At 37.9% G+C, this 12,819-nt stretch overlaps 1 protein-coding gene across 3 annotated transcripts in view; it reads left to right on the top strand.

Moving 5' to 3' along the window:
- LOC113118651 (multidrug resistance-associated protein 5-like) overlaps positions 1–11,331 on the top strand; it is a 40,709-nt gene extending 29,378 nt beyond the window's left edge. For all 3 annotated transcript variants that reach the window (XM_026287984.1, XM_026287985.1, XM_026287986.1), the window contains 7 exons: positions 2,811–2,900; positions 3,034–3,223; positions 7,211–7,370; positions 7,862–7,940; positions 8,158–8,271; positions 8,366–8,530; positions 10,104–11,331. In XM_026287984.1, the coding sequence (XP_026143769.1) occupies positions 2,811–2,900; positions 3,034–3,223; positions 7,211–7,370; positions 7,862–7,940; positions 8,158–8,271; positions 8,366–8,530; positions 10,104–10,205 (900 nt within the window). In that variant the 3' untranslated portion in view covers positions 10,206–11,331. The remainder of the gene's footprint in view (positions 1–2,810; positions 2,901–3,033; positions 3,224–7,210; positions 7,371–7,861; positions 7,941–8,157; positions 8,272–8,365; positions 8,531–10,103) is intronic.
- Positions 11,332–12,819: the final 1,488 nt, after the last annotated feature.

Genomic DNA, 12,819 nt, shown 5'->3' with positions numbered 1-12,819 from the left:
TTATATTCATAAGAGAAAGATAGTCTGTACCCATTTCTCCCGGAAAAACATGACCGGCTGGAGGCGTGACGTGTGGGCGGAGCTAAAGAATCACGAGTGCCAGTAGGCTTTTGCGTTGAGAGCATGTGGAAGCTGTGACATTACCTTGAGGAAAAAACCATCATCCAAAACAAACCATGGCTAACAGTCAGATTCAGCGTATATTTATGATCCAGAATCAGATCCCGAGGCTGAAACCGAACGAGAGCAGCATCAGCAACGACTCGCTCCGAGCGGGGCTCGAACCCGGGTCTCTGGCATGGGAGGGGACGCACTAACAAGGAGGCAGAGATATTTTAAGCAGTTTTACTCACCGCCTGCGTTTCCAACACACGATCGTGACCCTTTTTCGTTGGGATTGCATCATCCTTAAGAAATAAACGATACGCAAATCCGTCGTCAAACTGGGCCTTGTGAACAAGCATCTTCGAAATGCAGGGAACAAACAAAAACACTTGCACAACTCCATTGATGCTCTATAAAAATAAACTCCATCCACTGGTCCCTTAATGCTGTTTTTTTTTTTTTTGGTAATCTGTGCAGGGTTGTCTTGCCCTGGCAACCAAAAACACACTCCTTTTGTGACTTTTCGCGACGCTCTCGCTCTGATCAGTGAAGTCTGTTGTGCTCTCAGTGCTCTGCTATACGGGAGCGTGCGCTCTTCCGGCAGAAGTGCCTCAGGACCCATATAAGGAAATTCCGCTCCATCTAACGTCACACAGACCCATACTCGAAAAAAACTTTCCGAAACTTGTGACAAACCGGAAGGAGTATTTTGGGAACAAAAATACTCCTTTAAACGTACAACTTAATTTTTGAAACTTTGTCCATGTTTAGCATGGGAATCCAACTCTTTAACAGTGTAAAAACCTCAGTATGCATGAAATAGCATTTCACCCCCCCTTTAATGAAATGGGATTAGATACATTTGTGTTGTTTAACATATTTCATTATTGCAGGTTTGTGTCATATTCTAAGGTTTGCATTTCACTGTTTTATTAATTTTGATGAATACGAAATCTGTTTTTTTGCGAGTGGGATGAAATTATCAACATTCACAACACTTCTCTACTTCAGATTTCTCCCAATATGGGGACAGGAGACTTGTCAGGCATTAAATAGGAAAACATAGTAAATGGTTTTTTACTTTTTTGAAAAAGCAACTCGGATATTTACTTGTAAATGAAAAAGTAATGCGTTACTTTACTAGTTACTTGAACAAAGTAATCTGATTGCGTAAAATGTTTGAAAACAAGCTTGGGATATGGTTCATGTAAATGTTTGCAGTAGTAATAAGAGCAACACAGCCTATTTTCCTGAAGTAAACCACAACTGATGATGTCAAGCGGGACTGATGCCCTGCAGGTAGAATAGCAAATGGATCACTGCTTAGAAAAACCCACATAATTTGCATCTGTGGCAGACTGATGCACATGCCATTCTGTGCATGTTATGCCTTTTGTCTGATTGGGCTTCTGCCAAAATGTGAAGTGAGAAAAATGCTTTCCATTTCAGCACCTTTTTCCCTCCTGAGTCATCATTACCTGGTTATACTGGTAAAGAGGGGGTATTCAATTGATGACGCAAATGCACTGTGGTTTACAGCCAAATCATACGATGTGAAAATAAACCCACGGTGAAATAGTGAGGGAATCAAACTCAGGACCGAACAAACAAAACAAGTGTGATAACAAAAATAAGTGTAGGATGCATATATTTCCTTCAAATGAGATTTGCATAAGGTCAAATTGCCAGTTGACATTTGCTCACTCAATGGAAACTATTGTATTGTTTGAAGGGAGCAGATTGAACCAGGGTTATTTAACTGAAACTATTAAAAACATGTTTGTTACTTAAACATTAAAATAAATATTAACTAAAAAAAATATATATATGTGTGTGTGTGTGTGTGTGTGTGTATGTTTGTGTGAACCTGGACCACAAAACCAGTCTTAAGTGTCAATTCTTCGAAACTGAGATGTATGGTTTGTTAGGAGGACAATATTTGGCTGAGATACAACTATTTGAAAATCTGGAATCTGAGGGTGCAAAAAATCTAAATATTTAGAAAATTGCCTTTTAAAGTAGTCCAAATGAATTCTTAATAATGAATATTACTAATCAAAAATTAAGTTTAGATACATTTACGGTAGGAAATTTACAAAATATCTTCATGGAACATGATCTTTACTTTAATATCTTAATAATTTTTGGCATAAAAGAAAAATACATAATTTTGACCTATACAATGTTTTTTGGCTATTGCTAAAAATATACCCCAGAGACTTAAGACTGTGGTCCAGGGTCACACACACATATATATATATATATATACTTGTCACCTTGGCTAATTGAACTTTTAATTTAGTCTAATTTAAAGTACTTAACTGAAGCAAATACCATATTTTCCAGACTATAAGTCACACTTTTTTTCATAGTTTGTCTGGTCCTGTGACTTATAGTCAGGTGCGACTTATTTATCAAAATTAATTTGACATGAACGGAGAGAAATGAACCAAGAGAAAACATTACCGTCTACAGCCACGAGAGGGCGCTCTGTGCTGCTCAGTGCTCCTGTAGTCTACACTGAAGACATAGAGCGCCCTCTCGCGGCTGGAGACGGTAATGTTTTCTCTTGGTTCTTGGTTCTAAATAAATGCGACTTCTAGTCCAGTGCGACTTATAGTCAGAAAAATACGGTAAACAAATGAATAAGAATGAATTGTAACTATATAGATATTGCATCTTAACATCTCTTTTGTCTCCCACAGCTCACAGGGTTATTCCAGTTTACTGTTCGCTTGGCCTCTGAGACTGAAGCTCGGTTCACCTCAGTAGAGAGAATCCACCATTACATCAAGGTACTAGTCCTGCATCATTTCAACTTGACATTAAAAGCTTCTCTTCCAGATCTGAGGTCTGTTGTAACTCTTTTACGATGAATTCAGAAAGGATGAAGTTCTACCTTTGCTTAGTCACCTCTGTCTGTCTTAGTCTCTGTCTCTGGAGGCTCCTGCGAGGGTGAAAAACAAGGCTCCTCCATCTGACTGGCCCCAGGAGGGTGAGATCGTGTTTGATGAAACGGAGATGAGGTACAGAGACAATCTCCCAATGATACTGAAGAAAGTTTCCTGCACCATTCGACCGAAAGAAAAGGTCGGGATCGTGGGACGAACGGGCTCAGGTCAGTCTCTTCTTGTTATGTCTGTTCTCTTTAAGTATGATATTTAATTTATTATTCCCGAATTTTTTTTTTTTGAATGCATTTTAAAAATATTTTCCTGATCACAATCCACAACACCGCTGTATGCTGCGTCCGTAGACTGTAAAAATACATGGACGTAGTGTTCATGACATGACCTGTAGATTTCTGAAGAGCGTTTTTGAAGCTCAAAGTGGGCGGAGCCTGTCGTCACCATCTTGGTAGTGCGTCGCTCCTGGATAATCAAAAATAGGCAAAAGAGGCAGGAGGAGGTTGCTGTAACCACGCCCACCTAGCTCGACAGCGGTGACAGCAGTGGAAATCTGCTTGTCACTCAAGTGGCCACGCCCTTAATTATGCAGAACTTAAAGGCTTAATATAATTTAAACTGATGAGCAACTTCAGTGTTGATTTCACGAGAGAGAGCGGGAAACACAGATGAGAATTGCATGGTGGAGAGTGTGAAAGACACTCTGGATGAAAACGCACATAACTGCACATAAAGCAGAAATGCAGCCGTTACCCCAGAAACTCTCTAAATAAAACAGCTGCAATAGTTTAAATAGCCGTTCAGATCACAGCGCCAAATACAATAGGCTGTTTATTGTAAAATAAGATTCTACAACATGCCCTAGATATTGTTTGAAAATGTTTTGATTCTTTATTGTTTGGTCACACTTTAAATTAAGGCTCCGTAAATTAACATTAGTTAATTCATTAGCAAACAATGTCAATGCAAAATTATTCTAAACGTTCATTAATCTTAGATAATTTCAATATTTAATATTAAAAATAAAAAGTTGCAATAAGTTATTTAATGAACTAATAACTTCTGTAAATGTGCAAATGTAGCTATTGCTCATTATTAATGTTAATGCGTTAACTAATGAGATCTTATTGTAATGTGTTACTTATTGTTCTTGAGAATTCTTTGGCACTTTCACTTGTGAATTTTTTTACTTTATACTTTTTTGTGTATTTTATTGTATGTAATTGTTCAGTTATTTTTGTTAAAGGAAACGAGTTATTAAACCTGTTATACTTTATACTTTATACTTTGTTATAAAACTCTACCCACACTCAAGGCCACACACTGGACCTTGTGTTATCTTATGGCATTGATGTCACTGATATTGTTATCTCTGAATTTCCTCTCTCTGATCACAAGCCTATTTTATTTTCACTGTATCTTCTGGAGCTTTCTCAACCCACTACTGATCCTGTTATGTCACGGTTCTGTTCTCCTCAGTTCAACACAAACTTCGACTTGTGCTTTACTGAGCTATGCTCTCACTGGCACTTGGACCAACCTTTATCTGACCTGGATGCATATCAGCATCTTAGCCTTTTAAATTCTGCCTGGCTTAAAGTAGCTAACGTGACTGCTCCTCTTAAGCCTCACAAACCTAAACCAAAATCAGATATGTGGCAAAATTCTACATCTCGTCTCCAAAGACAAATATGTAGAAAGACCGAACGCAAATGGAAACGGGACAGGCTAAGTGTCTCCTTCCGCATGTTCAAAGACTCACTTACAGCTTATCAGAACACTGCTAAATCAGCTAAAGCCGCATACTTCTCAAACTTAATTGAATCCAATCACTCTAACCCTAAGGTCTTGTTTTCTGTCATTCATTCTGTTTTAAACCCATCTGCTAAATTGTCTGTTGCCTCAGATGCTCTATGTGAAGACTTCCAGAGATTTTTTATTAACAAAATCGCTACATTAAGGACCAGTATCTGCCCTAAATTAACTCTCCCCCCTATTATGCCACGTACCTCCTGTGTTTGGGAGGTTTTTGTTCCCATTAACCTCCAGACACTGAAGGATGTGAGCGCTAAGCTCAAACCTTCATTATGCCCAAATGATATCATTCACCCGAGATTTTTAAAATTAATCACCAACACGGTGGGTCCAGGTATGGTATCGCTTATCAACAAGTGTCTAAGCACTGGATCTGTTCCGGCCAATCTTAAAGTGGCTACGGTCACTCCTTTGCTCAAGAAGCCTTCACTGGATCCTTCTGTTCTAAAAAATTACCGGCCAATCTCTGTCCTACCTTTCATTTCCAAGCTATTAGAGAAAATCGTGTTGGATCAGTTCCAACACTTTTTGTCAAATAACTGTATATATGAGGTCTTTCAATCTGGGTTTAGGACTGCCCACAGCACTGAGTCCGCTCTCCTGCGAGTGCTAAATGACATTTATCTCTCCACTGACCGTGGAGACACTGTGGTTCTAGTTCTCCTAGATCTGTCGGTGGCTTTTGACACCGTTGACCACCCTACTCTGTTAGCTAGACTGGAGACGTGGGTGGGCATAAAAGGCTCTGTCCTGTCATGGTTCCAGTCCTACCTTACTGACAGGAAGTTTTTAGTAAAAATGGGAAAATTTTCCGGCTCCATGGCACCCCTGAGATGTGGTCTTCCACAGGGCTCTATTTTGGCTCCCTCTCTATTTTCTCTTTACATGCTACCGTTGGGCACAATTTTTAGGAAACACTGTGTATCTTTTCACTTTTATGCAGACGACACCCAAATTTACATTCCTATCAAGCGCAATAATCCTGCAGCACTAAACTCTCTTCATCTATGCTTAGAGGAGGTGAAGGCATGGCTAGCTCAAAATTTCCTATCCCTTAATGATGATAAGACCGAGGTCATTGTTTTCAGTCCCAGTGCACATGCCCAGACTTGGGAGGTCTGTCTCCCTTTAAATCTACAGAAGTGCGGAACTTAGGTGTTCTTGTTGACCAGTCTTTAAAGTTTAATAAACACATCTCATCTGTAGTCAGTTCTGGTTTCTACCAACTTCGCTTACTATCTAAAATCAAAGGCTTTCTCACTCCAATAACTCTGGAAATGGCGGTTCATGCTTTCATCACGTGTCGACTGGATTATTGCAACTCACTATATTGCGGTATATCAGATTCTCAAATCTCCCGTCTTCAGTTAGTCCAAAATGCGGCGGCCAGACTCATCCATAATTGTCACAAATATGACCATATCTCTCCCATTCTCAGATCTTTACATTGGTTACCAGTCCGGCAGAGAATAGATTTCAAAATTCTTCTCTTTGTCTTAAAATCTTTACACAAGCTAGCACCAGTTTATCTCTCTGAACTTATTCATCCGTACATTCCGTCCAGAAGTCTCAGATCCCACGACCAGGCGTTGCTGGTAGTCCCTCGTGTCAGACTTAAGCGTAGAGGGGAGCGTGCTTTTGCGGTGGCCGGGCCTTGTCTGTGGAACACCATGCCTCTAGAGATCAGAACTGCTCCCAACCTCTCTGTTTTTAAGTCTCTGGTCAAAACTTATCTATTCTCGTTAGCATATTGATTACTTATCTTAGACTGTTCTTATTATTTTACATTTGCTTCTTGATTTTATAATAAAGCTTAGTTGTTCTCTATGTGCTTAAGTGTGTCTTGCTGCTTTTATTTTTATATGCTTGTTCTGTAAAGCACTTTGGTCTGTCTAGTGTGGCTGTTTAAATGTGCTATATAAATAAATGAACTTGAACTTGAACTTACTTTGACAACACTTTTTTGTAACTAAATTTCAATACCATGATAATACCGTATACAGTGATTAAAAACAATAGCAATTAATCGCACCATGAAAATTTGATACTGCCATACTACCCACAGAACAAGTTTTGACTGCATATAACTAAAAATAAATAAATATAATTAATAATAATAAAAAAATTTACATTTGGCACATTTACATATATAATAATAATAAAAATATATATTTTATGGTTTTAAATACCTTAATAATGTATAAAATGCCTATTAACACATGTTAATAATAAAAGTTTATCAAGACATCATTAACTTTTAAAATAAATTCTTGTGCAAATCAGATATTCAATTTAAGGTAACTTTTATTTATTTATAAAGTTTTTTTTTTTCTAAATCACTTTCATGATGAATCTAGATAAATGTGTAATAAATCTGCCCTCAGGGAAGTCGTCTCTGGGAGTGGTTCTGTACCGGCTGGTTGAACCGTGTGGTGGCTCCATCAAGATTGATGGTGTCAACATCTGCGACATTGGCCTTGCTGATTTGCGCAGCAAACTGTCAATCATTCCACAGGAGCCAGTGCTTTTCAGTGGTACTGTCAGGTAGGCGGGACCTCCTCTGACTTGTGCTGTATCCAACAGACCATTTCACACATACAGTCAAACCAAAAGTTATTCAGACACCTTCAACATTTCTCACATTATCACAGTTTATTCGTTATAGTTTCGAAAATGGTAATAAAAAATGACAAGAACTTCATCTCGATAATGTCAGATAACTTTGATAGAAAGATATGTTCTGAATTATGTCGAATAGCTGTCAGCTGTTAAATTTGAGTACGGTACACAATTAGATCATACCGATTACCAAGCAATGCTTCATTTTGTTCATTCTGTGATGTAAAAGGGTTGCATTAGCAATTAAAGAAAAAAACACTTAAGAAAACATGCTCGGGTCAAAGTGTCTGAAGCATTTTTGGTCACAAATTTGTATCAGTTTTACTGGAAGTGCGCTGTATGAAGAATTTTTTGGGTATATGTCACCGTTTATTTTATTTTGCTATCCTCAATCGTTTTGTATTCTTTATGAACAGATCCAACTTGGATCCTTTTAGCCTGTATTCAGAGGAGCAAATCTGGGATGCCCTGCACAGGACACATATGAAAGAATGTGTAAGCTACAGAAAACCCTTCACAAGTGACACACATCGTGTATAACATTTACAGGTTGCCCACTTTCACATAGCAGCTTCTCAGTTTGTCACGTATGAAATCTCACTCTCCCATGACTTTTGTTGTTCTTCCCTTCATCTTATCAGCATTTCTTTCAGTTTTCCCACGGCTTTGAATCTTTGTGATTGATGTCTTGCATCTCCTCTCTGTTGTTCAGGTGTCTCAGCTGCCTTTAAAGCTGGAGTCCGAGGTGGTGGAAAACGGGGAGAACTTCTCCGTGGGTGAGCGGCAGCTGCTGTGTGTGGCCCGAGTTCTTCTGAGACAGTGCAAGGTGAGTTAACATTGACTGGAATCTGCTGATCATGCAGAACAGACTGTGTCTCATTTAACCGGCTCGTCCGATTTGTTTGCCTCCTGATTTTTAGATCTTGATTCTGGACGAGGCCACAGCGGCGATGGACACAGAAACTGACAATCTGATTCAGGAAACGATTCGTAATGCGTTCCAGGACTGCACCACGCTGACCATTGCACACAGATTGCACACGGTGCTCAACTGTGACCGTATCATGGTGCTCAATCAGGGCCAGGTATGGTGTAATGGTCTAAAGACTGGTTTGGATAAAAAACCTTTTCATTAAGGGGCAATATTTGCCCCTGGTATTTATTTTTGTGGGTATTGTTTTTTTGTTTTTTTTATCATTGTAGGGACAGTGTCTATATTTACTTGTATTAAATGTCAAATACTTACTTTCCATCCAATTAGGGCTGTGCAATTAATCGCTTTCGATTGTCATGCACATCTTTACTGATGAGATGCGCATGACAGTCGCATGCGATTAATTGCACAGCCCCACATCAAATACTTACATACGATATAGACCAATCAAGTTTTATCAGCATCACCAAAAGCCGTCTTTACTTCAAAGCAGTGTTAATTTCGTTAACAAAATAATTTTTTTTCTGTGACTAGGATGAGACGTTGACGAGCTAAAAAAATATATCTGATGACGAAATTATGACAAAATTTATGCCGCGTCTTCGTTAACTAGACAAGACTGGACTATAATGTTATCTGAGGACTACCAGACATTCAAAATACATCCTGTAGGCTATTGTCCTTAAAAATGTGTGTCCCTGTCATTGGATTGCAATCGGATAAGGGCCGTTAGATAATACCTATCTGTCATTAATGTTACCCAACAAAAGATGTTAAAAAAATGTATACATGTTAAGTAAAACCTACAGTATCTGAAAAATGAGTTTAATTTGTATCTATTATATTTGTATTATTGTGCTTCTTAAAAAAAAAAAAATGTATATAAATGTATAATATTTTTATAAGTTGCTCCTTTTTCTCTACTGTTAAAGGGATAGTTCTCCCAAAATTAAAATTGTCATAATATATTTAAGATTTTCCAAATTCAGTCCTTGATTCATATTTGTCATAAGCTTAATTGATTTGGTCTAAAGAGAGAAGAATTCATGATTATTTTAATTTGAAAACTACATATAAAATAGCTACCAAAATAAATTTTGGTTACTACAGTTTGGGTAAAACCATTGACTAAAAGTAATAACTAAAAAACAAAAATTGACAAAAATGCAATGACTTTGTCGACTAAAACTTTGAAAGACTATAATGACTAAAATGTGACCAAGACCGTTAAGCATTCAAAACTAAATAAAAAAAAATTAACACTGCTGCAAAGGTGGAACAGAAGAACGGTTTATGAATTTGTCTATTGCTTTTTAAGCATTAGAAGTAAAAGTGTTCAAGTTGGTTATGCAGTGAACAAAACATGCATTATTAGCGGAATAACTCTGATTGGCCATTGGGTTGATAAGCTCATTAGAAATGCATATGATTGGTTATAATGCTTAATGCTGCAAAAACTGAACAGAAGATATGATGCAATGTGAGAAGGCATAACAGATGTAGTTTACTTGTGCAGGGGCAATTTTCTCCTACTTGTCTTGAGTTTGGATGTCATTTTTGTTCACTTTGGTGGCATTTTTGCCCCAAGACCCTGGTGGGACGTAATCCAATGCTCCACGGTTCCTTCAAACGTATTTGATGAAAGAAGCCCTTTTTTGTTGTTCTTCTATTTACCGACTCACAGCCTTTTTCTTTTCTCTCCTTTTCTTTTTTTTTGGACCCAGTTGGTGGAATTTGACGAGCCGTCCAAGCTCTTGGCGAATGAAAACTCACGCTTCTGTGCGATGCTGGCAGCGGTGGAGAACAAAATCTCTGTAAGAGGCTAAAGGGTGTCCGAGCCAAGGTTTCACTCCCAAGGACCGGAGGGAACATTCTCCATTAATATTCCAGACATTGCTGCTTCAATGTTGCTCCCTCCTGCAAACCTATAGGGACCTGGGGAGGGAGAGTATTGTATTTCCATGAAACTCATGGGCTGTCATTAGGGGCATGCCTGTTAAGATGTACTACTTGTGAGCTTAAATGCTTAGGTCAGGAAACACTGATATTAACATAACGAAGTGAGGAAATCAGTTTCAATTCATGCAAACTGGTATGCTTTACAGAGAACATATCTCTGTTTATATGTATTTACAAGGTGGTTGCAGAGTGCTTTTGTATTGATTCTGCTGGTCTGTGTACAGTATGTAATATGTACATATATTCAGATGTATCATCTTTCATTACAGTTTAATATTTTTGACAACTTGACGGTCATCAGTACATGTGTTAATGTTGTCTTGTGACTTGAACCCTAAACTTTGGCACAGGTGACGTTGTCCACAGGATGTTGAAGCACTGAGTAAGCGGGACTCTTTAAGAGAAACAGTGCTGCTTATTTACTGTCTCCTTGTTCAGCACACCAAGGATTCAGTCTTAGCTAAGATGCCTTTGTATATTTATAGCCTATTTCCACTGTTAACATTTTTGCCTGTTCCTTTTATTTTTTTTCTCTTATGTGGTATTTTTTTGTTGCTCTTTTACGTATGAAAGCATTTTTCATTTGGGCTTGTTTTTGCACTTTGTATTCACCTCTGTAGGAGGTCACAGACGTTGTTTTGACTCTGTCCCAAAAAATCTTAGCTGGCCAAATTTGCTAGAACGGGCCTTTTTGTTTTTTTTTATTTGTTTTTGTGTGTGTGTGTGTTAGGTTGTCTATCACAGCACTGGCACAAAGATATCGCTCTGAATGGACTCTCTGAATCAGGTTGTGATGGTCGTTTGTGGTCTGCAGGAAAGGGAATCTGATTTCCAAGACCCCTCATCAGACCCTGCAAAAATGTCACGTCATTTCCATTTTTTCCATAGCTTTAGCATGATTTTTTTTTATTGCCTTGTGAAAAGGGTGGAAGGAGAGTAGGAGAGCGTACAGTCTCTCCACTGTCTCAATAAATTTATTTTAGGTTTACCCTTTCTGTGTCTATGTTTCTGGATTACTCAGTTAGGATTTACAGTAATAAAAATGTGATACCAGAGTGAAATGCTTATAGAAGAAGACGAGACGTTCATTTTAGTCATTATAAACTATGATGTGGCTTTTTCACAGATTCAATTCTGTTATGCATCCTGTTATTCTGCCATTTCCTCATAATAATACCTCCCATTTATTTAGACTTCTGTTCACCTTAGATGGCGCATGCATTTATGGCAATGCTAAGAAAAGAACATTACAATTTCTGAGGGAGACATAGCCCCAAAGAAAAGTGATATACTTGAGAATATAATAGATCTTCCATTCGTTCTTTCTGCTGATGAGAAATATAATTACTTTGGGAGAAAGTACATAAACTATGAACCACGTCCAGTCCACAAACACATCTGGCCAATGAAAGAAAGCAGGACGGTGTCCAGGATGACGAGGGAAACGAGCACAAACGGACCTGAGCAGCCAATACATTATCATATGCTTATTTAGGATGGCTCTTTTCAGAATGATATCAAGGTTCCCGACTTCATTTTTAGTTTTTGAAGTCAAGCACTCACCTTTGATGTTCCATCTTTATTGCCAAATATATTTACCACTCCTTTGTCTTAAGTAAATTCAACCTGGAATAGACTGCTGTAAATGTTATTATGCCCTGGCACAGGTAGACTATATTACTTGGAAATAGATCAAGGTAGATCTGGCTGTCCTTTGCAGCTGTGATAAGCAATGTTCTCAATTATATGGCCTATGGGAGCGTATGCAAATGTAATAGTTCAGGCTCAAGGATTGAAACTTAAGGAACTCTGTGTATCCTGGCAGCCCAGTTTTGTAAATGTTCAAACATTTTGTCCCTGAACCAGTATTTAAAGGGACAGTTCAGCCAAAAATGTTAATTCTGTCATCTTTTACTCCTTCTTAAGTTGTTCCATACATGTATGAGTTTATTTCTTCTTTTAAACATGGATGTTCTTCAGAATATCTTCTAAGCAGTTACTGGGGTCCTCTCCACACTATAGAATTTAATGAGTAAATGTTCATTTCTGGGTGAGCTATCTCTTTAAGTGAATATCTTATTCAGTGCTGCCTATGTGTCATTTAGAAACATTGCATCAGCACCATTTTAGATTATATTACAGATTTTTTTTTGTCATTTATAGTAGGTTGATGATTTTGGAGATGTGATTGTGCATGCTTGTTTGTCCAATTTTACATTTACAATACATTTGCCTCATCTGATGCTCCCTTAAATTTAATCATGACAAACATAACTATTTTAATAACAGTAGAGTATGTTCATTTTAATACTTTAATGACGTAGCATCCTAAATGGCTGATTTTAGTATTTTATTATTAACTTATTTGCAGAAATTTTACTGGTTTTTGGCCATAACGTGAAATAAGTGTTTTGTTATTAGATATGGATGCATTACTAGTCCAGTCCTTTTAATCCCAGTCAGACAACACCATCTGATGTG

The sequence above is a fragment of the Carassius auratus genome, chromosome 18 (assembly GCF_003368295.1).
Source record: "Carassius auratus strain Wakin chromosome 18, ASM336829v1, whole genome shotgun sequence".
NCBI classification, from domain to species: domain Eukaryota; kingdom Metazoa; phylum Chordata; class Actinopteri; order Cypriniformes; family Cyprinidae; genus Carassius; species Carassius auratus.
Note: the sequence above shows the minus strand (reverse complement) of the source record. Positions and strands in the feature narration are given on the sequence as shown.